This window comes from Hermetia illucens, chromosome 4, assembly GCF_905115235.1.
Source record: "Hermetia illucens chromosome 4, iHerIll2.2.curated.20191125, whole genome shotgun sequence".
Lineage (NCBI taxonomy): Eukaryota > Metazoa > Arthropoda > Insecta > Diptera > Stratiomyidae > Hermetia > Hermetia illucens.
The window spans coordinates 34,106,548-34,132,211 of record NC_051852.1 but is presented as its reverse complement, the minus strand read 5'-3'; the positions used below and the strand labels follow the sequence as shown (position 1 = coordinate 34,132,211).

The 25,664-nt window shown below is 41.1% G+C and overlaps 1 protein-coding gene across 6 annotated transcripts in view; it reads left to right on the top strand.

The window, feature by feature from the left end:
* Positions 1 to 25,431, top strand: part of LOC119653416 — a 404,817-nt gene extending 379,386 nt beyond the window's left edge. For all 6 annotated transcript variants that reach the window (XM_038057986.1, XM_038057985.1, XM_038057988.1 and 3 more), the window contains 2 exons: positions 16,527 to 16,962; positions 23,249 to 25,431. In XM_038057986.1, the coding sequence (XP_037913914.1) occupies positions 16,734 to 16,962; positions 23,249 to 24,705 (1,686 nt within the window). In that variant the 5' untranslated portion in view covers positions 16,527 to 16,733 and the 3' untranslated portion in view covers positions 24,706 to 25,431. The remainder of the gene's footprint in view (positions 1 to 16,526; positions 16,963 to 23,248) is intronic.
* The last annotated feature ends 233 nt before the right edge of the window (positions 25,432 to 25,664 follow it).

Genomic DNA, 25,664 nt, shown 5'->3' with positions numbered 1-25,664 from the left:
AATTTTTGGCGCGATGGTATCTATGAATTGTCTGACAGATGGAAGAAAGTTGTGGCTAGCGATGGGCAATACTTTGAACAATGAATGTATAACCAATTTTTCACAATAAAGCTTCAAATTTAAAGAAAAAACCGACAGAACTTATTTGTAGGCCATACATCGTCTATGCCACCCAGAATTGTTTAGCTTGCATTCACTTAAAAGTGAAATGAAAAATAGCAAACGAAGTGCAGAGTGAGTTTGGCATTATTATTGAGTAAAGAGGCTATTCCTTGCGAAAATGTCAAGTGACTCTGACGACGATTTTTCAAATTGTCTTCGAGGATGTACACTCTCCATAAATCGTCAAAAGAGAAATATAGTTGTCAGATATCATACGTTTTTAACGTTTTGTGTGAAACAAAATTTTATTAAAGTCGATTCAATATCCGTCTGTCTTTTTTTAGCGTTGGAAAGTGGAAAGGCTCAAAACCTACCACATGCTCCTCCAGAATCATTTTGTATTTCGTGCAATATGGGGAGTCGTCATGCCTAAAGCGATAAAGGTATGCACGGTACCCTCCACTTAATAATTGAGTTAGGTCGTAACTAACTTCACTACACTTCGTTTCATCCATTTTGAGACATTTGGAATAATCCTGTGAATCCATCGTCCTTTAGGTGAATCATCTCATCTATTTTGCCACTTCAAAATAACTCCGCTTTGTGCTAATTGCCCACGATAGTTACAGGACTCACCGATTGCATATGCTGGGTCATAGAGGCGTCGACCCTTGTTCGTCAAGATGTCAATAGGGGGTAAGGGCACGACGTTCCCAGTGCAATTGGTATGGGACTGCATTTTTTTACTTATTTGCTTCTGGCTTGTATAACAATGACCAGACTGGGGCGGCTAAAGTAAGATGGAGCTGATGACTCTCGAGATAAGGAGCTGACGGTTTTGCCTACGCCCACCTATATTCGGTAGCGTTCTTGCCAACAATGTGGCAAACCCGCAAGCTTTTGTTACTAAATTCTCAAGATATGGCTTGAATTTCAACCTTTGGTTGATCGCGACTCTTAGATGTTTAAGCGTTGGCTGCGCGCGTTTGAAGCCAATTCTGATCTTTATCAGCGTTTGCTTCCTTCGTTTGGTGATCAAAACTACCCCGGTTTTGTGCTCTGGGAGTGTCTGTTTGTCACACCCGCCTTCCTCGAAAACGGCTGAACAAATTGTCATGGAATTTGGTAAGAAGATGTGCAAGTGGTGCCATTTTGTATCTCGTTTGCGAGGGAGCCCCCATACATGTGAACGGGGGGTGTACATTTTTTTTCATCGAATATAGTGATGTGGGGTATCAAAAGAAAGGCCTTAATTACTGGTCTTCGAAACTGATCTTCTTGTGTGAAATATAGGGGAGTGAGGGCTCATAATGTGTGCCATCAAAAGTGAAGCAGGGCTCGTTCTCAGAACCTATCCAACCGAAAAAGACGAAATCTAGGCCTCCGTTCGATATCGTTCGATTATTTAGGATTCGCACAATATTGGTAGGTTAGCAATTAATTTATTAATATTTTGCATTTTCTCCTATGTATGAATGGAAAACCGTGCATAGAGAGTTCCTCATACAAGATGAACACAAAACCTTTTACCCGAAGCGCCCAGTATCCCAACTTATTTAAGATTTTAGACATATTAATCTTCATCGATGGGTCAGTTTCGGAACGGGATTGTGACCAGGCATGCCTTCGGAAAATCCTAATTATAAAACTGATTCAGCTCCTCGGAAAATGAGTACCTTATTCCGAATGGCGATAGTCCCATATATTGTACTACGCTGTAATCGAATGAATAGCTAGAGAACCAAGTTACAAACGGTTGTGCTCACGCAAAATTCTAGGCACGGGTAAATGAAAGTAGCATCAGAGCTGAGGAATGAATGTGCACGATTTGATAGGAGGAACCAAGGATGAAGTCAGACATTCTAGAAGCTTGGTCTAGGATGTCGATAAAATGACGATTAAAACAAAACTTTGCGTCAAATTTCGCAAAGTGATTATGTAAGACGTTCTGAGCGTATTCCTCATAACAAGTGCGTTGGATACCTGGGTGTGCGTCTTGACGAGCATCTCCAATTTAACGAGTACGTTAAAGTCGCGCTAGAAAGCGCTCGCAAGGCATTCATGTCTCTTCGAAGACCCTTTTATGCTCCACATCTTAGCCGGAAGGTTAAGATTATTTGCTATCTTACTTTGGTTAGACCGGTGCTCACCTGCGGGTATGCTATCTGGTTTAATTTGAGTGGCAGCCAAATGGTTATTTTCTCCATTTGTATCTTTGAAAGGAAATATCTGCGTGCTTGCACGGGGCTTAATAGGACTGCTTCGTCAAACTATGAGCACTATGTAACTAATGAAGTGATGTATGCTACTGCCGCTGTGCCGAGAATCGACATAGTTATCGTCAGATTGATTCGGAATCATATAGTGCGAGCTGCTTCGCATGGCGAGAACCCTTGGGTTTCGCAGCCGTTCTACCCAAATGATGGGTATATTGAGAAAAATCTCACGACAGGCTTCATTCCTCCCGAAGCGTTCATGTATCTAGACAGGAATGGTCTAATTCTTGATTCTGCCGGTGATCCGGTTATATATCATATATATAGACGGGCCACGGACAAAAAGGATAGAATACCCCCGAACTTGACTGTGGGGGCTCCAGGATTCGACTGGAGGTACTCCAGAGCGAGAGTAATTGATATTAAGCGGGATGAAAAAGAGAAATCCTGGTACTGGTTGATGCGGGATGCCGGTTAGTGGCATAAGGAGAGTCGTCATCGAGAAATTGCTCGTTTATTCCGCTACGGTGGCAATAGTCAAAAATGCAGATAATAGGCAGATTCTAATACTCAGTCTCTATCAACATCAGATGTGAATGTGAACGTGACGCACTGGCCCATAATTTGAAAGCCTTTGGCAATCCCTCATTTTCGAGAGCAACTTCAACTCTAGACACACTTCCTGGGGCGATAAGATTCCAGAAATGGAAAAATCCTACTGAAATGGATCTATTACTCTTTCACGGGAATCGGTTTTGATATGGCCTTACCAAATTCACCAATAAGACCTTCTTGCCAATCTACTACCTAAGGATGCAATAGATCTTCTTCTTCTCCTTCAGCCCTTGTCACATTCAAAAACATGGTCGATCCGCCTTGATCGGTTCCGCGACTTTGCTCTGCGTCAGATTTGCATCATTTACGAATGAGTGGAAATAATAACTCTGCAGGGGATGCAAGGTGCAACTACGCTGCTCATCACCATGCATGAGAAACTTACCGCTAACGTTTAGGAGACAACTCCTAAATCTATTGCGAATCGTGTTATGGTCGAACCTATAAGATGTTCGTAGTCGGCCAGTCAAACCCGATTGACCTTGTGGCAAAACCTTCCTAAAATAGAGTGTTGTTAATCACGATGCGATGAATGCTGTTGAACTCTACCAACCGTTCATCTCTGTTGTTACGGACACTAAAGCCATGCCACTCTATCGCACGTCCAGCAAGGTGTTGCCAGAGGCCGCCTTGAAATTTAGATCATCCACCACGATCACAATGTCACTGTTAGTTAGTCATCCTTTTTCTTCTTTTTCTTTAGCCTTTGTTTCTTTCCCAAGCAGGATCTGCTCGTTGTGATCGACTGCGTCACTTTGTTCTCTGATTTTCCTGATCTAGATACAATCACGATGCTTTCAAATCACTATCCAACGTACCAAGTCAAGCTTTTGTCCTTTCGTATCGATTTCGATCCTCAGATCTATCTTGGCAAGTGAATTCTCGTTAGCGGGAACTAGGTGACCATACTATCGAAGACGTCTCTCTCACAATTTTTCCACGATCGATGCAACCCCATATTTATCGCGGATAATTTCATTTCGTATCTGATCATGTCGTGTTACGCCATTAGTCGAAGGCAACAATAGATCTCCAGTAAAACTATGCTAGGCATAGCCAAACATGGAGTGGAACTCAAAATAGAATTTCACTAAACACTGCTAAAACGAGCAATTACAACAGTCAAATCCCTCGACCACACGACCTAGGCTGAACTTGAAGAAACTCACAACCATCCGTGACTCGTCGAATAATGAATAAATCCGAAAATGGGATCTAAAAGCAAGGAAGACATACGTAGTGACGCTCGAAAACAATAATCCTTCGAGCAGTAGTTCAAGGCATCTGCACCACACAAAAACTTAACCCTCTTTGTGACTTCCAAGGATCCATGTTAAAAACTTTGTAAACTCACCTAGACGAATGGCTCAGTTAAACCTACGACTCCAGAAATTTTCCGAGTTTATCACAACTTAAACGTTGAGCGGTCAGCATCACCCGGGTATGCCGTTTTATAGTTTTAGTAGAGTTTCTTCATGCAGTCTACAACAACTGTATAAATAATGACTGTTTTCGTTATTAGAAAAAGGGTGCCTCTACTGCTACTTCATTTTAAACTCCATTTTAAATTGCCTGGACAATTGGGCTCCATATCCTGATAATGAGTCTTGCGATAAGCTTCATTAAAGATAGATACATTTTGTCAGCGTTGGGAATGAAATTTCTGTGCCGCAATGATCCACCTCCGCTCTAACCTTTTATAACATTTTCTCGGCTAACTTCCCGTCTGCTGAGATCGACACCGACAAGGTTCACTCAAAAAAAGGCTAAACGTTCATAAACGTATGGCAGGTTCTTCGAAAAAAGCGGAAGACATCGAAACCTCGTCGTCTGTTTCATCGGGGTAAAACAATTTCATTGGTCAAATTCTTTAAATCTCACCTAGCCCAAGTTCATATCCCTTCGACACCAGCCTGGTAGGAATACATTGACGATAAGCACAATGAATATAACTAAATGTAGAGGAAGTAGGATTACCCAACCAAGTGGAACAATCGTCCTATATTAAATACGTTGAGATAGGTCTGACTAATTATAAACTACTGTTAAGGGCAATTTTGTCGAGATGTAAGAGAACAAAAACGTAAAGCCCAAAACTCCAGAATGCCCCGTTTGCGTAAAGTATTCGGGATATTCTTGGTGTTTGCGCTGTCTAAATTTCTCGAAATCTGTGAAAAGCTAATGAAGGTGAGGTCTAAACTCCGCGCGTCCTCCTTGATCCGCGTGGTATTGCAGTGGTTGGAGTAGGAGGATCCACAGCGTAAATCCATCAAGCTTTCAAGATATTGTTTAATGAGTTCTTGGCCCACTTTTATTTTTGTAAGGTGCACTAAAATATCCTTGAAATCGTTGTATTCATGGATGATTTTCTGCGAAAGTTTAACGATCATTCGTTTTCCACTCGCCAAGAGGCGGATTTCAGATTTCCAGGATTCTCGAATAACGGGAAGCAGTTCTTCAGAAACTGCAGGGTCTGCATGGAACAGTTCCCCGAGAAAACCTCATGGTGAATTACTTTGATCCGATTGAGTGATAGTAGTGATGATTACGTGTATGGGTGTGGAGTATGAGCCTCCATTCGCCATATCATACACCAGAAGTGTAACTTCAAGGGGGTTTTATGCGGTTGAGGATCATCTAGAAGTACTACATTCATGTCCTAAGCTGGTCGCCATCGTGGATGGGGAACCTACCGTGAAGGCCCTCGTGATGTAGTGTAGGAAAGTGAAATCATTATTATTCATCGAGGATTTAGTATATAGTTATACGTATGCAGTTGCAAGTGACCCTTAAACGCTGAACCCTTAAGATCGCTGAAAAAACCACAATTTCTCTATCACTCTTGCGACACTTACGTGATGCGGTAGGTTGCTTGTGGTTGGCCGGCCCCCTTGTGGAAGGTTCATGGAGGTTGTTGATTACGTAGAAGCGAACAAGAGACCTTCGGGCCTCAAAGGTGGTGTTGTGCTTCAGCCCTACTTCAAAGTTCGGTAGAGATATTTAGGTTGCCTCCACCAGCATTCTGAACAGACTGGAATGCTGTGTTTCTTTCAGCGGGGCTCTGATTGGGGCCACAAAATCAATCTATGTTTTAAGAAGACCGTGGGATTAGTCCACGGAGCAAGTGCTCACCCTTAAAGACATAACTGTCCCTTCTCCACCGTCAACCCGTTGGAGAGTGCCGTGGCCACGTACTCGAAGAGGGCAATCAGACCCAAGTCTGCAAAGGACTCATCTGAGGTGGCTTTTACCACGAAGCTTCACCGGAGCTAAGCATATGCTTCAGGAGAATTCCTAGAGGATGTGTTCCCGACCCGGTTATTCGCGGTTGGCGTCGTACCCCTTAGTTATGGCATAGGTGTTAGATAAGCCCCGCACTCACTAGTATGAATGCTGAGCCTCCACTCACTATAAATCAGTACCGCTGTGCTAGTTATGGCGGAGTTCTGATTGCGGTCTCCAAATCAATTCGCGGCCAAAGAGGACCGTGGGAGTACGTCTACACGGTAGGTACTCAAGCTAAACCCCCAAGACTTCCCCTCCATGTTCCTTCTCTACCTAACTGTTAGCAGGAATGTCCATTCTTAAGGATATCACTAATATAATAGACTAGAGATGGCAACATACTGTTTAAACCCTAAAGGGCGTGCTAATTCATAGTTTGCTGTTACTTCCATTGTGGCACCTACATGCAAAAAAAATCGGCACCACGCTTTAGAGTGAGCCATTAATTTCGCTCGTCCTTTCGTTTTCCTGGCAATTTGTATGCAATGGATGTGGTTTCAGTTCGTAGTACTTCTTTCCAAGTCAGATATGCTGGTCATAAAGCACCATCACAATATTATGTAAGGTGTAAGTTGACCAAGGACACTGCCCGCATTATCGGAGTAGCTACCACAGTAGAAAGCAAGGGTTTAGTGATAGACACTTGTGTGAAGACGAACCTAAGCACGGTGGATCTTAACGGTCTATTTTGTATTTAGAGTTCACAACGACTCTTGATGGTCATCTATTATTCTGTAGCGCCCTAGTTCATTGGAGGTTTTGGAACATTTGGAGAACGTACATAAATTCTATATAGCACGTACGAAAACCTCCAATCTCTCCATGACCATCAAGAGTTTCACAAATAAGACATTTTCGCCAAATGTCAAAAACTGATTCCTTATGGTATTTCGGAAACAAATAAAAAAAAAGTGCAGTATAATTTCTATTCTATGATGATTTCTATACTTTTCTCCATAAATTTAGCACTCACTATTATCAGAGGCAATATCTTTATTGTTTATATGAAAATAATTTACTCTAATTCATCTCAACTATGAAATTCAATTCACTCACATAAATCTTCTATGGTCTAACCTTTCCAATGCCATTTGCCATTGCAATCGGAAATTCTCATCTCGTCCTTGCCAAGCCTTTGCTTTTGCTGGCTTGCATCCGTAATCCAAGGGAAATAACCCTCTCCACAGCAATAAAAGGCACCAGATAGTAAGAGTGTTCGGCTTGCAGCGAAAAACGCTAACGGTCGATATCAATAAAAACGCAATTTATTCTGTTGGCACCTGAGGTGCTTCTCCTGCTACACCACGTCATTCTGAAACGTTTTCTGTTTTTAATATTGATAGGTTGCCTCTCGTCCTTCTTTCTGAGCGTGATTCTATTCCTTCGAGAAAACTCAGATATCTAACTTGCAAGATTCACGCTCTGTCGATATGTAGCCGTATCGATTTGTGCCTGTCTGAGCTTAATTCAGTATTCTCTATGAGATTGCAAATTGAGTTCAATTCTTTATTCATCGAGGGAGGCTGTAGCTCGTATCTGATCTGCGAGAGGAAAAGACCCATCTGTGGAAACGAGCATATTTGTTAAATGTTTTTCCTCCATTTTCTTGATATAGAGTAAATGTATCTAGACGAACTCATTTGAAATTGAGACCCATCTGAGTCGTGCCCCATATGGTGAAACTGTATCAGCAGAAGTAGAATAGAGTCAGAAAGTCGGACAGCTTACAAATTCACACCAGCTTTTCGCCATTAATCACAATGCCTGTCAAAGTCTTTTGACAGCCACAATCAAAACATCCTGACATCGATAATGTCGCGTTTTTCCGCCTGTTTTGAGTCCTTGTAATATATGCGATTGTCATGCTGTGTTCCGTGGCGAACAGCAAGGGTGTCAAGGGTTACCGGTTAGTAGGTAGAAGTTTCAATTTGTGGAAGTATCTACCAAATAAAAAATATATAGTTGATTTTGTATGTCCCACATTGGGCGCCACTTTTATAGAGGGTTCTTATCGGAGGAATTCCACTTCATTGAACGAGGCGCTTACATCTAAGGACCCTATGTATATTCCCTTACCTGCATCTATCGTAGAAAAACCACAATGAGAAACATTGAAGAATTTGCTAGAACCGAAAGGGAGTACCAGAAAAAAGACCCTGACAACCCCATCACCAACCACGTCAAGAAAGTCGTGAGGGAAATTTCTTTATGCAAAATGAATTATAATGCAAACGATATGAAAAACAACTTTCGCAGAAGAAAAAATATTGAAAATCACTTTGGATATGACGACATTGGCCGTGGTGCCATAAAGAAATAAGGACCATTGTCGCTGTTGGAAAAGTCGTGAGAAAACTACGACCCCATGTCTACTGTGTGTATACATTTGAATATGGAAAAGCGTTCCAGGATATCTAATGGCATCTTCATGACTTCATTTGCATTTCGGTGGAAAGCGGCCTCCATCGTTTCATGGAATTGCTGTGCCAAGTAAGAACGGACGATTTGTTACTGCTGCTGCCAATGGGGCTGCAAAGTTTTAACTTGCGTCAAGTACGTAGCAATACATTATCGGTTTTCATGGAACACAATTTACATACACGGACGAGTGCTTCAACATGCACTCACCTCTCTTGAGTGACCATAAATCATTAGGGCATTATGGAAGCATAAATTTATGTTGTCGTTAATGATTACACCCGAAATTTCCATGAGACAACAATGTAGCGGATTTCATGATTGGTACCCAAATGTTGCGACGGCGAAGTGTGGGGATTACCTCCCGTTGTCAGTTTAAGCTTCATACATTATTCGGATGGGATTATAAATTCATCATCCAGCACAGTTCTTATTGTCTTGAGATTTTCGGAAGAGATACAGATGTCTACGACTATGCGACTTTTGAGTGCGACGGGACGATTGCGCTAGCTCGTTTCAAATCTTATGGCACTTCGAGAAGACATTCAGAGCAATAGTAATATTAGCTACGCGAGCGTCGTTTTAGAGATGATTATAATGGAGATGTGCTGTTTTCAAGATGGCATTTCACAGACAATGCGAATTGGGACATGATTTTCAGTTTGAGTGTCTTCCGTCAGAAGTGGGTTAAATGGATAATTATAGTTGAGAGCTGATGTAATGGAGTACTAATGATGCAACGGATCCACCTTCGTGATTTTATGAGCTATAGAAGGGCGAAATGTGTGATTCTTTAATTTGAAATTACTCAGGGATTTTATATCTTTGGTTATATAAGCTGGGTGGTTTATGGCGATCATAAAGACAAATTAAAGTCATGGTCCACATTTTTCAACACCCATTGAGTAAACTGTGAAACATTATTGACATCCATAGCCATCACTATATATATAAAACCCGCGACGGCATTTACTATCGCATTGACAGTAAGACAGGCCCCCTGAAATCCGGTTTGATAAAACAGCGGCTTCCCTTAAGGATAAGAGCCATCATGGTGTCTAAAAGACTGTTAGCGCGATTTGAAGAGGGCACATCGAGTGAGTTTTGAGATTTCGGTAGAGAAAGGAACTGTGCTGTTTTTTCGACACTTTTCCAACGCACTCGTTATTGTGTGGTATTGGGCCGACCCTAATAACCTCTTTTGGAGCTCTGTTCAGAATTCTATGCCATCCCCAAGTTTCCGGGTTATCATCTTCTGACATGTTCTGCAGTGGAAGCCACTATTCCAGGATAGTTAACGAGCGACTTTCTCTAAAATCCCATAGTGTAGAACAGTTGAGAAGTTGTGGAAGCTCGTGGAGGCAGCTAGCGTACATTGCCAGGAGCCGACAGCGATGGGGCCTGAGTTTGGTATACTCTAAAGCGTATAATGGTTTATGGCAACAACAAAAATATTTTCTACTGTGACTAGTAATGAATTTTCCTCAAATAACCTGACAGACCAGTTAGTATTCCTGGCTATCTTCGTGCAGGAGCATTTCTCTGTGTATGTTGAGGTAAATGATCTGGTGGGCACTGTGAGTGTATTAGCCCCTCATCCGCCAGTATATCCTCGTCGCCAAGGAGGCGATCACGTACTTTAAGCCCCTCTCTCTCAAGAGGTGAACATGTCATCATCGTTGGCCTCATTGATGTTCACCAACTGACTGGCCCAAACCATCACCTTGAAATTGCCATCTTATTTATTTGTTTTTTTTTTGTTATTACTTTGCAATACCAAACTACCAAATATCTGCCACATTAGGAAAATGTACATGTGGTTACGGTTGATTTTCTCCCCTAGATAGTAGATGGCCCAAAAAAACTCAAGTCTTGAGCAACTGTAACAGAAGTTCAGAGACCATATTGTTTAACTGGGAAATAATGTGATCAACACTGAGCTCGCTGGGATTGATAGTCATTAGTACTTGATCAAATGAGGCTCTACCACATATTCACAGCTATGTCGATTAATATGCAGCATCTAGCTGGCGACACAAGTCCCTCTGCCAACAGCAACTTTTTCCGAAACCAAGGCATCCAAAGCATATCATTCCCTCCTTTTTTGATGCTCTGCTTCAGACGGTTCAGGTCGAGTTACGCTTTGAGTGCAACGAAACGTCTTTCCCAAGGTAACTTATCTGGTTTCTGCGATTCCATTGTTATCTCAACTTTCTTCGGAAAATGCTTTCAACATCTTTCAGGGAAGTTTGGACCACTGCGAAGCTCAAATGGCATCTGTAAACGGATTGGTTGAAATACTTTTTCCCAGTGGGCTGCAAATGCTTTGTCCTCATTATTTTTAGCCCAATTTCCTGCGGTACTTCTTAGCCGGTGTACTCAGATCGTCGCCTATTAACCCTTTTAGCAGCTTCCCACAATGAATTCTGGATTCAGAAGCAGATACCGCGCCCAGGAATCAATGAATATCAAACTCCAGATCCTCCGCCGATTTAAGCTATTTTGTGGTTTCATTGAGTCTGCTTCTTGCTTGGAGAGACCTATGTGGTTGCCATTTCCATCGTGTTCTTGTTTTATCCCGCATAAGCTTTAAAATTGCTGACGAATAGGCTTCTTTAAACTCGACTCTTTTCGAAGTGTTTGGTGTTGCTGAAACATTTTATCGACGTCAGACTTACTCTTTAATCGAAAGTCCAACGAAATACAATTGTTGATTTCCTTTTTGAATGTTCGCCGATTTGTGGATTTGTTTGTCAGTCCACGTTGAGACTTATTGTACTTTGGCTTATTTTGCACCGTAATAATTACGAGAGGGTGGCCTGACGATAACTCGTAAATTGTTTGCGCCGTTGTTCATTGGTGTGAGATTCCTTTGATACCCCAAAGTCGATTATGTCTGGACTTTTGTTGATATAAGCCGGCCAGTAAGTAAGCTGACCTCCTGATATGTGATCGAGTTTGCTGGCTAAGACTGCCTCATACAGTTCTTTACCTTTAGGAGGGACTAACCTTGATTCCCAGTGGGTATACTTTCCGTTGACGTTTCCACTGGCGATGAATTTGTTCCTTAAAGTCTTAAAGAACTGAATAAACTGCTCATGAGTTATTTTATGTCGCGGCGGGAAATAAACCGATGATATGACAAGTTCTCCTGACCACATCTGCAGGCATAGCGAGGTTACTTGAATGAAATTCCTGTTCCAGTGGATAGTGTTTGAGCTGGCGTTTAATCAACATCGCTGACCCGCCTCTAGCTTTCTCTCCAGGGTGTTTAACATTATAAAAAATATAGCCACGAACATTGAATTTGTTACTACATAGATCAATATCATGAGCTTTCGAGAAGAGGATAATTTGAGCTCTGTATTTGCTAAGGCCGTTTGTATTCCAATGAGCTATTTTATGGTATTTATTTTTTATTTAAAAGAATCTGCAACATCATATTTTGGTTCTTTATGGGTTCCTGGATCATGTACTGATAGTATTGATGAACTAATTCAGATTATTGGACCGTGCAGCAATAATCGAAGATAGTTCTTGATATGAACTGTCAGCAATAAGTCCGTCTGGGCCTTGCTTTTTCACCATATCAGTAAATCGCACTCCAGGACAAATAGATGGGGCTGGTTAGTTAACGGACCTCGTAAGAGTTTGTGTTTCATTTGTTCATTTGGTTTTGCTCCCATCTCTGAACAGACAGCGTGTTTTGCTTCAAGGCTTTATACACTTCGCACCCTCTATGATTGTCAGTATGGCTTTGTCCACAGTTACTGCATTTTTTGGTGCATAGAATTGTTTTATGGAATTCCCCGCAGATTACGCACAGACTACAATATGACCTGGACAGGGTCACTGCTCTTATGTGGTCCTTCCACTGTGATTTTCCTGTGCAAGAGGTAACGAAGATTGTATATCGGATAAATTTCTCTTTTTCCCAATTTGCGAGCCTCTGGATTCAACTCAACTTTGAATGAGGGTTGGAGTATTCTGTTTCGATTCATTATCACACTAGCTGATTTCACTGCATATCCTATATCAGTAATTTTCTCTTTTATTTCATTGGAATTACCTTCCGGTTCAAGGTCCATGAACACAACGCACAGGCCTTTGCTGCTCTTAAGCTGGTATGGGTTGTATTGTCGATTTTCCGTAGCGAAATCGTCAGTTATCTTATTAAATCCATCCTCAGAATAGAAAGAAGGAAAGAATAGCATGAAAATTATGGTATACTCGGGAGTTCCAGAGGAATGCGTGGCGGGATATCCGGAAGTAGTAGGATCGCATCCTAAGAGCAGCAAACTGGATGCTTGACGAGCGGTTGAAGGGCAGGCGCATTGCGATCTGCAGTGATAGCCAGGCTGCATTGAGGACGTTGAGTATTCTTTTGATCACCTCGAAAGTCATTTAGGAATACAATACGGTGGAACTACTCTGGATACCTGGTCACTGTGACGTAGAGGGAAATGAAATCTCGATTGCTTTAGCAAAAGGGGTTCAATCTCCCCACTCCGGGACCGGAACTAACAATTGGACTATCAGTAGCATTGGCTAAGGCTGTCTTCAAAAACTGGGAACAGGCTTCTCACAATGACAACTTTTAGTGCCTAAATGCTGCTAGACATACCAAACTTTTGCTGTCAGAACCGAACATGCGTACCACAAAGTTTATCCCGTCGAATAGCAAGAGTATTGTAGGCATTCCGACCGGTCATAATACACTAGGTGGACTAAGGTTAGAGTAGGATTTATTCAAGATGATACGTGTCCCTTTTGTAATGAAGAAGCGAAATCCACGGAGCATTTCTTATGTGAATGCCCCGCCTATGGACGCATCAGATCTTCGGTGCCGATTTTCTCCTGTTGCAACGGATAGCATCGCCTTGGAAATCCTGCGATACGTTAACGAATGTGGGATATTCCGTTAGATGGGGGTGTCGAGTACATGGGCCACCACGGCTTGAGTGCTCAGAAGCTATAGCTTCTCTCCCACCACACACACATGCACACTTGGTCCCTCACGGCAGAGGGAGCGGAAGCAGGGGTCATTGGTCCAAATAAAACGTACTTCGAACCAGTGTGTAAGTTTACCATTATATTTCAGGCGGAAATATACACCATGGATAGATTTGTGGAAACGAAAAAAGGTTAGGAATAAAAAGCAATGGTTCAAGAAATTATATCGGGCGAACTAACCAGGATTAGAAGGCACATAGGGGATACGAACCCAATTGTTTGATGCATTATTTAATCCTCACCAAGAAGAGCCTTAGCATGAGTGGTCATTGAAGACTAAATTATCATCTGCGGCAGCTCGCAATATCTACGGGTACAAGGAGATGCTGAATAATAGTCCAAAGATTCATCATCATCATCAACGGCGCAACAACCGGTATCCGGTCTAGGCCTACCTTAATAAGGAACTCCACACATCTCCGTTTTGCGCCGAGGTCCACCAATTCGATATCCCTAAAAGCTGTCTGGCGTCCTGACCTACACCATCGCTCCATCTTTGGCAAGGTCCGCCTCGTCTTCTTTTTCTACCATAGATATTGCCCTTATAGATTTTCCGGGTGGGATCATCCTCATCCATACAGATTAAGTGACCCGCCCACCGTAACCTATTGAGCCGGATTTTATCCACAACCGGACGGTCATGGTATCGCTCATAGATTTCGTCATTGTGTAGACTACGGAATCGTTCATCCTCATGTAGGGGGCCAAAAATTCTTCGGAGGATTCTTCTCTCGAACGCGGCCAAGAGTTCGCAATTCTTCTTGCTAAGAATCCAAGTTTCCGAGGTATACATGAGGACTGGCAAGATCACTGTGTTGTACAGTAAGAGCTTTGACCCTATGGTGAGACATTTCGAGCGGAACAGTCCTTGTAAGCTGAAATAGGCTCTGTTGGCTGACAACAACCGTGCGCGGATTTCATCATTGTAGCTGCTATCGGTTGTGATTTTCGACCCTAGATAGGAGAAATTGTCAACGGTCTCAAAGTTGTATTCTCCTATCCTTATTCTTCTTCGTGTTTGACCAGTGCGGTTTGATGTTGTTGGTTGATTCGTCTTCGGTGCTGACGTTGCCACCATATATTTTGTCTTGCCTTCATTGATGTGCAGCCCAATATCTGGCGCCTGCTCGATCACTTTCTCGAGGGCCAGGTTAAAGAGGACGCATGATAGGGCATCCCCTTGTCGCAGACCGTTGTTGATGTGGAATGGTCTTGAGAGTGATCCTGCTGCTTTTATCTGGCCTCGCACATTGGTGAGGGTCAGCCTAGTCAGTCTTATTAATTGCGTCGGGACACCGAATTCCCTCATGGCCGTGTACAGTTTTACCCTTAAACTGATTGTTAATCTAAATGCATTGTCAAATATTTCATTAAAATCGGGGGCCTCGAGGTCTTGGCCTCTATTCATTGAATTTGGAACCTCATTTTTGTTCCTTGTTGGAAATAGCATTACTTAATTTTGTCATTGGAAACACGGTGATCAGATGCTTGAAGAATAATGTCACTAACTTCCGATTTGTCGTTAATACATTTGCTTTTGGCCATCTTATATCTTTTTCCTTAGATTGAAGTTAGATATTCACTGATTTCGCTAAGTGGTCTGAAATGAATGATATAATAAGTCACAGAATTGGCTGACTTTTACGTCATTTTTAGTCGATGTTGTTGTTTAGTTTTGTAGCTCAGTACTCCTATTGAAATTAGACAATCTTTTTATGTCGTAATAGTACTATATTCTGTTGTAAGACATCATATAATATCTATTCCGCAAATAATCAATTTTCTTTAATAAAAACGCACAATCTGTTGGTCTTCAATGCAGAAAAGTATCTTGAAAAACGCACTCTCATTTATGGTTCACCCCACTTGATTATTTTCTCATTTTCTGTTGATGCTTTTTCATGTTTCCGTGCTTGAGAAAAAATCACTTTTACCAACGCATCGTTGCACTTTCAAGCCCATCATGCATTTAAGTACGAACTTTATTCCTAACATTATCTGGATAGTTTTTTTCTGCTGATACTTTTCTCAGTTTTTTCCCCTTAGTGCCGGAACACGTACATGTAATTGCAGGCTATCTGAAGGCATTATTTAAGATAATTAGATACACAGCTATATACACACATTTGTCTTAAGAATCCAGAACCTCGCTTTGTGCGCACCATGCCTTTCGTTTGTTCTGTCTTTATTGCTGGGATGCAGATAAACTTTCCATCCAGAGTGAGAATTTTCTTTTGCAAGTGAATGGACAGATAATGGTTGGAATCGTACACTGAGGAATGTGCCCTTTCTTAATGATGGGTGATGGGAAAATGCTGGGCGCTTCAAGGCTGAGAGGGTTTAGATTCTTTTTTATTCTGTGCGAGAAAGATAATTACGTGATGGAGCATGGAGCCGTAGCACTTTATTTTCTTTTAATTCTATTTAATTAGACGTTATCCGATAGATGCGATGCATTATGCACATTAAAAGTTCCTCAATTTCGTTTGATCTTACTACATGCTATCAGAAGATGGGACGAAAGTAAGCATTCTTCGAGCGATTAAAGAAATTCTGGAATTTTTCTTCGTCAATAGGATTAATCCTAAGTGAAAACCTTCCACAGAATTCAGTTGGAGCGTGTGGGGTCTTATACGAGTATGGACGTGCAAAGCATACCTTTGTCCTTTTGAGATTAATCGAAGTAGAAAAATGATTGTTCTCTTGGAAGTATTTAAACATTTTTTTTTATTTCGGAAATACATTTAAAGTTATGTGCACTTCTCTTTGCTTAACAAAATTAATGACCAGAAAATTTAATGATTCGCGGGAATTCAATTTTATGTTAATTTTAAATACAAACTTATTAACAATAAATTATTTCCATTTTCCTTTCAGATTTCCCAGCATCAGTCCAAACGACAAAAACAAAACGAACTCCACGTAGCCATTTTTTAATTAATTCAACTTGGTTGATATCAAATTATCTAATCATTACAATAGCGTACACGCATAATCAACAAAATCACGCATCATTAATTTTTACTATTTAAGTTTTAATTTAATCACGTTTCGGTGTAAGAAGCAAACGAAAATCTATCAAAAATGCCAAAAAGTAGAGTCATACTTAAAATTCTATTCTCGCTGAGTGTATGGTCCTTTGTAATGATTGGACTTTTCAAATTACACGGCAACAATGTGATACTGCAGGAGCATGTACCGGTTCCGATTAGTGGACGCCTTCTACTGCAAAAGGATAATAAATACATGGATCCAACATCTACAACAACCGATCGAAATGTTCCCGCTGATGTTTTGGTTGACAATCGTACAGGTAAGTTACGAGTATCCTTTCAATATTTGTGTTGTTACTCGAATGCCTCCTAGCTTCTGACCATCGGGTCCAGGGACATTTTTGAGTGATTGATGGATGGGGATGGGTGAAGGATAAGGATTGTTTGCTTTTTCTAGTGACAGATTTCGAGTGGTGTGGAGTGTGTTTGCTGGAGTGATTGGAAGTGATTTATGGATGCTTCTTTTGTTTAGGGAGTTTGTGAGGTTAAAAGCTAAATGGGGTTTGAAAGTTGTGACCTCGTTGATAGTTTTCGTCCTTATTTCTGTTTAAAGAAAAGTTTAGGATTATGTATACAAAAGTTGTTGACATACTCTTTTTGAAACAAATTTGGGATATGGAGGGTATACAATTTCTTCGCATTTAAAGGGGATGGTTGTGAAGGGGGTGTGACAATTTGAAGTCTTGACTGGTGGCTGTATATAGAAAGATAGACAACTTCCTTTATACACGATGAGTACCGAAGTTATATGTTGCCATATTAAATATTTTGTAGCATTTCGGAGTGAAAATCTGGCAGCACATATTAGGGCTTGTGATACAATAGTTTTGTATGTCATTTGAGTAGCCATATGGCAAAGTATCTACTATCATCAAGCAAGCAACATTCTCGTGGGACTAGAATACCTTGAGATAGGGAATGACACAAATTACTTTTATTCCATGTAAAGTGCCGAAGTTTCAATCGTGATGATAATTGAAAACAACTGATATTTTGCAAATTATTGTCAGAAGGGTTAGACCACTAAGATACAAACGGTTTTATCAATGATGAAATAGGAAGTGTTTGGTGTGCCGTATGTCTGTGCAATAGTGGAATTAGTTAAGTGGAAATAAGCCAATCTCGCCGTTTCAAGGGAAGTGCATCCAATTTAAACAAAGGGTTGCGTACAGTACACCAACTTCAGGTATTATCATCATCCGTTGATTATTCAGTTATCTACTTGTGATGACGACAATTATACTCGACGCCCTCATCTAATATCCCGGATTCGTTTATGTGTCACAGGATCTTCGTTAGTGGATGTAATGCTCCCCGCTGCAAGTGGAGTACGTTAGCACCAAAGATCTGATTTCTGATGCGTCGAAAGGAGTAGTACCCACATATGTAATGAAACGTTTGATGGATTCTGCCTTCCTCATGGCAGCATGGACTTCTGAACATATGCCCAACTAGTGAATTGTGGTCAATCAGAATGCCCTCCTGAAAGTCTTCCTGCTTTTGGACGGAATGAACTTCGCATGACGTTTGTTTGGGTTTGACAGGCAAAGTGTGGTGTTCACTTAAGTTCTGCCAGAAGTTTCTTACCAGTTTTTGATAGCAACGTTAGCTGCTGGAACTCCCAATTGCTGGTGCCGGTCCCGGTATGGCTGAATTTCAACCTTACAGTGACCGTGTACCCAGGGTAGAGTTCAAATAATTTCTACACTCTACACTTTACATTTTTCAGGTGACCAGAGGACAACTCAAAACCCTCGGAGCAAATTGACTATCGCTTTGTCCTAAGGGAGAAGCCCACTTCTCGTTATTATTTGAAAGATGTTTAAGAACATTGTTCTGTCTTTTGAGCCATTGGAGCAGAGGGCCTTAGTTTATCGCACTACACATTCTTCTGTCTCCTCCTAGTTTTCAGTTGATTCTTTCTTTCAAATCGCAAAACTAGCCTATGAACTACTCTCATTGCAGTGCTTTGAATTACATATTTCCAAGTGTTGCAAATTTAGAAGTGCATCTAGAGCTACGCCGAATGTCGCGCGCTTGGCGCCGATAATACCAGACACATAGTTCTTTTTAGTGATGCAGTCTATTTTTGTACCACTTTGACCAATGGTGCTTTTCGTTGTTCTTAGAAGTATCTGCGTGATTTTTAGGATAAAACAAGCCAACTTATAAAAGTGCTTTTGGCAGCGAAGCCTGAATGTGAGATTTTTTTGAAGGTTACGTTGAAAACTTCCCGTGAACCGTCACTTGTATCACTCCCCCTGGAAACTCGGTGCAGACCGAGTAGGGAAGGTTTTTGTAAATTGAGGAAAATACTCTATCTAGGGCTTGATGAGAGTTTAATATCGGCTGATATACGACGAGTAAAAGGTAAATATGGAAATTACAGGCTCTGCCGGGGGCTTAGAATTCAAATGTTAAGAATAGACTCCCCATCTTTATCTCTTAAGGTTTGTCTATAAACAAGCATCCGCTCAAAAATGTTGCACGATGACATCTGCCGCATCTTTGTTTTCTCTTCGCTTTATCCACTAGTCGGAGGAAGATTGATATTCTTTTCACAAGTAAGTACTGATAACCATAGATTAATATGCCAATGGAATTTTATTTCGATGAGAAATTTGAAACACGCTTAAATCAGGGATTCATTACTTGGTATACCGACGGATCCCTCACTGCAGAATCAATGACGCAAGGAAAAAATACTTGGGTCTAATTGGTAAGCATATTAGCATATTTTATGTGGAAATATACTAAAGATACTTACTTAACCTCCAGAGGAACTTCAGGAGGCAGAATATTACGATCTTGACAGCAAGAAGGTCATTAAAACAACTAAATCCACGCAGGTGAACTATAGACTAGTATGGTAATGCCTTAATAAATTAAATACTGTTGGCTACGTCTGGATACTCTGGGTTCCATGTTAGGTTGAAGTTTAAGGGAACATCGACACTGCCGCCTTTGATGGTAAAACAGAGGAAAAGGCTTAAGAAAATACTTTTTCTCGTAAGTCTTACAATCTCTGAAAACCAACTCGATGTCTGTTACTAAAATCATCAACAAGGATTAGCAGCTGCTTTAGGAGACAGGCATTGAACATGGGCAACAACGTCAACTCCAAAGTGGTCGTAGATAAGCAAGGAGATTTACTTTATCTTAACTTATGTTTTATCGTCACGGACCACATTAAAGCCCAATTTTGGCAAAAGCGACTGGATCATTTCAATGCTGCTGACTGGATCATTTCTCACCTGTACGACGCATTGTTTAGCAGTTTATCGGAATCCCTTACTGTCGAATTCCCCTCTTTCCATTTCTTCCTTGGGGGAATTTTTAACCTCCACACTTGTTCTGCCCTGAATTTCAACACCACCAAAAAACCTTCGTACCGCACTCTCGATCTCATCCTTTCCAATCTCCCCCATCAGCTCTCTTTATTGCCTTGCATATTCCTGGATGAAAAAATTGACCTGAATTTGAAGTGCAGCTCCTCAATTCAATCTCCAGTCTTCTACGGGAAAATCTGAAAAGATCAACTTCCGCAAAGCTAACTTTGACGGTCCCAACTCAGCCTTCGCGTCGCTCTTAGATCGTTTTACAGTATTCTGTTCTAACCGCATGTTGAGCGACGAAGTCACCCTTGTCCGCGGGGACTTCAAACCATTTTGGTCTCTTATTCGGTATTCTCGTAACTCCGTCCAATCTTTCCCTTCTTGCATCCAGCGTCGTCTATGCCACTTTTAGATGCAAACTGCTCCGAATCTCTGGCCGAGCGTGAGGATCTTTCCTAGTTGAGTTCCAAACCTCTTCCTTGTTGACTGTAAAAAATATATTTTCCTCATCTTTGGAAAGAAGCCTTTATTAACCTTCTCTACTTGTGAATTACGTCATATCTCACTTCTCTATTCTTGCTCCAAATCTGCTTCATGCATCTTTTCTAGGTACCGTAATTCACTATTTACATCGGTTTTTCCAAAGCCTAATCTGACTGTGCCTCAATTCAGCCCTCCTTAACACTTTTTAATTCCCTTATCAAAAACATCCTTGAATATTGTCGTGTAGTGTGATCCACCTTCCGCAACCACTGCCATCGCGCTTTTGAAGCTGTACAAAGCAAATTCACCCGAACCCTCCTTTTTAAAAAGAACCTTCCTCGTTTGAACTATCCTTCATGACGCACCCTCAGTCTCCCTTTTCTGCAACAATGTCGCATTTTCGCCTCTCGTAGTGCCCGTAGCAAGGGTCCTATTCGCGAGGCTCGGCCTCTATTTTGAATCCTCGATCCCGGAGCTATGCTGGTCCTACAACGCCCTTCAGCTTGGGTCGCTTGGTTCTATCTCTTCCTTAGCTTTAAGCGTAACTTGAGCCAATTATTTGCTCCTCGCTCTGAGGACAATATATAACTAGAAATTTGCTTCCTGGATATCGTTGATTAAAATAAAAAACTAACAAACTGCCGGCGGTCAGTCTATGGCGGAAATCCATATTACGAAGAACGCAGAACTCTGAATGCAGTTTTGTGTGCGCCGATTATAGAGAATTTGACTCAATAGTCAACCATAAAAAAATATGTAGAAGAACGAGCCCCAATATTTACAACCCTATATTGAGAGACTCAAGCCACCTCCACCTTCCAATCATTTTACAACGTTAGGGGCGGAAAAATGTGAAGGAAGGGTAGAATAAAGATTATGAACTTATTTTTTAATGAAGTGGCGACATCTATAATTGCATGTACTTCAGTCGCAACGCAGAGTTTCAGATTATGTGCGGCGTTTAGGCCCCTGCTTTTCTGCGTTAACCTTTGATGATTACGGAGTTAGGCACTGAATTTTAGCTGAAAGTTCGTCGCAAGGTAGAGTGAACCCTTCAGATGCTTCCTCACCTCTGCCTTGCGGAGCAGCCTGGCCGAAAGCAGCTGCAAGTGGCATTTGCTCCAATTATATTGATTCATTGATTGATGGTTAAATATGAAGCCGACCAATTAGACGAAGTGGTCCATCAATTGATGCTCAAGGTTTGGGACAGCGAATCAATGCCTAACGACCCATACATGTAAAGGGGGCGATAGAGGTGTCACGTTGCTGAGTTCCATTTACAACATATTCTCCGCTGTCTTACTAGGTCGGGTAGCCCCATACGCCCAGAAAATCATTGGCCCATGCACATAAGTTACACCATCTTTTCTTGGCTTTAAGGACACCGATGATAGCAAAGCCAGGGTAAAATTGTACACGACCGTGAAGGGATTCGATATCCCCACGAAATTGATAAGATTGACTGGGCTGACCCTGACCCTGCGAGGTCAGATAAAAGCAGCAGGATCACTCTCGAGACCATTCAGCATCAACAATGGTCTAAGACAAGAGGATGCCCTATCATGCGTCCTTTTTAACCTACTGGCCTATGCTGACGATATCGACATCATGGGAAGAACGACCCGAGACGTACAAACTACGTTCATCCAGATCAAGCAGAAGGCGCGAGATCTTGGGCTGCACATCAATGAAGAAATATATGGTGGCAACGTCAACACCAAAACAACATTAAACCGCACTAGTCAAACGGAAGAAATAAAAATAGGAAATTACAACTTTGAGGCCGTTGATAATTCCTCCTATCTACAGTCAAAAATCACAACTGATGACAGCTACGACGGTGAAATCCGTGCACGGTTGTTGGCAGCCAACAGAGCCTATTTCAGCTTACACAAACTGTTTCGCTTCAAACGTCTCAAAGCTCTTACTATACGAGACAATGATCTTGCCAGTCCTCATGTATTCCTCGGAGAGAATTTTTGGCCTCCTACATGAGGATGGACGATTCCGTAGCCTACATAACGACGAAATATATGAGCGATATCATAACCGTCAGGTTATGGATGGGGTTATGGCTCAATAGGCTGCGGTGGGTGGATCCTTTAATCCGTATGGATGATGATGATCCAGCCTGAAAAGTCTGTAAGGGCATTATCTATGGTAGAAAAGAAGACGAGGCAGACCCTGCCTGAGACGGAACGATGGCGTAGGCCGGGATGCCAGGCAGCTTTTAGGAACATCGAACTGGTGGACCTCGGCGCAAAACCGGGGTGTCTGGAGTTCCTTATTAAGGTAGGCCTAGACCGGATACCGACTGATAACATAATAATATAATATGAGCGAAAAATAATCAGGTGCTGACCTTAACCAATGTAGGCCTAGAAAAATATTTGGTTTGAGGTTTGGTTTTGGTTTGAGTAAAAACCATCTGTAGCCTAATCACGCTGTTTCGCAGAGGAGAGGTGTTAATGATATTGTATGATAAATAATTTGCCATTTGAAAATGCATCTAATATATGTATTCCCCGAGTGATTGTCATTTTAGATTTTCTAAAATGTGTGTCTGCTGGGTGATATTAGCTAGAATATATCGTTTCGCGTATTACCTTTTCCTAACCATATCAATAAAATTTCCATGCATGTTATTTTCCAGATAATTTTGATTTAAGATAGATAAAATAAATAAATCTAATACCAATATTTTTATCATTTTTTTCCTTCGCAGTCATGGATGACGAACAGCTAGTCCGCGATGTGGAATCACGTCTGCCATCCTTACCAATAGCCTACTGGAGTAAAAACAAGAATTTCCTGCAACAGAAGTCATCAACATGTGCCAAGTATCCATCGATATTCGAATTAGAATTTAACAATATCTACTGGCAAACAATGCGAACATCAAACGGAACCTTCCAGCTCTTTGGCGCCTATTACGACATCCGCAAGCACTCCCGGATCGGTCCAACAGTTCGAATTCTTGGTATGATTAATCGAATCGAGCCCAAAGTGAAAACCTTCTGTCAATTCTGGTTTGACGGACAGAAGGAACCATTCATAGTAAAAACATTCGAATATAAGTACATTTGGTATAATAAGTGGGGAAACTATAAGCAAGGTATCTATCAACCATATCTGATAGCATGTCAAATACCAAAGCCTTTCCATCACGTCGTTCCTTCGTCTGTGTCTATGGTGGAGAAGGAGTGTGACACAGCCACAAATAACTTGAGGGTTATTTACAATCGACCACAAGACGATCAAAAGAAAGGATTTGCTGTTTGTGTGAAAGGCCTAGACTTTTTGTATGATGATCTTTCTGTAAGGTTAGTAGAGTGGATCGAACTATTGAATATCCTTGGCGCAGAAAAGATTTACTTCTACGAGCTCCAAGTTCATCCTAATATCTCCAAGGTATTGAGGCATTATGAGCAGATGGGGAAGGTTCAAGTCACTCCTCTAACCTTACCTGGTGGGCAACCTAACGTACCAGGTTTCCAGCATCTGTACCTTACGAAAAAGACAAATCACAAAAGACAGAATGAGGTCATACCGTACAATGATTGCCTTTACAAAAATTTATATCTTTATGATTATATTGCCTTGTTGGATATCGATGAGGTGATCATGCCTAAGCATGATGATATGACCTGGGGAGATCTCATGAAAAGAATCATCCCCAAGGCGGAAAAAATCAAACCTGAAGGATATCCCAGCTACAACGTTCGAAACGTCTACTTCCTAGACGATCATAAACACGATCACGGTTGGTACAAAGAAGTTCCTAAATATATGCATATGCTCCAACATGTCTATCGATCACAAAACTACACGAAACCCAATCAATATGTAAAATGTTTCCACAACCCCGAGCGCGTCCTTACTTTGCACAATCACTTCCCACTCGCTTGTCTCGGTGGCGTGTGTAAATCCTACCCCATTGACACTGAAGACGCTCAACTTCAGCACTATCGTGCCGACTGTGTGAAAACTCTGAAGAAATCCTGCGAAGAATACCGCGAGCATAGTATCGAGGATCGGACGATCTGGAAGTATAAGGACGAACTAGTCAAACGATCAATGAAAACGCTAGACACGCTCGGCTTCTTCAAGAGGTCCTCGGTAACTGGACCCAATGCCAGCGGTAGCGATGGTCGGGGTAGCGCCGGGCTAACGGAACGGTGATTTCTACTCAATTGGTGGAATGATGGTGGACAGTTTATGGATGAGTTTTTGTGACTGAGTATTTTTATGAATTCTTTTTTAATTATTTAATTATACTTAAAAATGGTTAGATGCAAATGATAAGTGCAGAATAATCATAAATTAGGATTTAAAAAGATGGATCTGATCCGGCAATTGTGTATAGTTTTGATCCTGTGATCCTCCCACATATTGTAAAAAACTGGGTGCGGTTTAAGTTTAGTTCATCTTATCGAGGGATTTCATGTTACAAAAGACCTAAGCATTGTAGAAAACACAACACATGTAAATGCGTAATGTGCAAAGATATACAAAGTATTTAATTTCATTGTAAACAATTTATCAAATCATATACTTAGAATCTATTTTTTCGTGTCATTTGTTAAGTTTAGATGAGAAGCGATAGTTTCCCGTGATAGGAAGAAATGGATATCTTATAAACGCTGAGTAATTTCTATCCCAATTTTGTTCAAACTAGTCTCAATCTCATACGGTTGAGATGTTCACTATCATTATATTCTGTAATTTCGAACTAGGTACGGTTTGGGAGGAAACGAAGCGGAAACAATTGAAAAAATGTTTTTTTAGATGACTGTGAATATAGTTATTAATTGAGATAAAATACTAGCCTTAAGGTTTTGTATATTACAGATTTATTTTTATTTTATGAAATAGACTTGCCAGTAGGAACTTTATCAAAAATTTAAAGATTGTGTTTTTGTTTCAAACCTTTGTGTCCTTCTTTGGTTCATCTTTTGTTTGTTTCTATTCTTGGATTTGTTGTTACATCTTTTGTGTTTCTAACTGTTGTGTTCTAAACAGGTAAGTGTTTTCTTATATTTTGATTACTAAATATATAAATTTTGTTCATTTTCTACCACGTTTCTATATTATTTGAGATGCGTGAATAAATATTGAAGCCTTCTGTTGGAAATAACAAC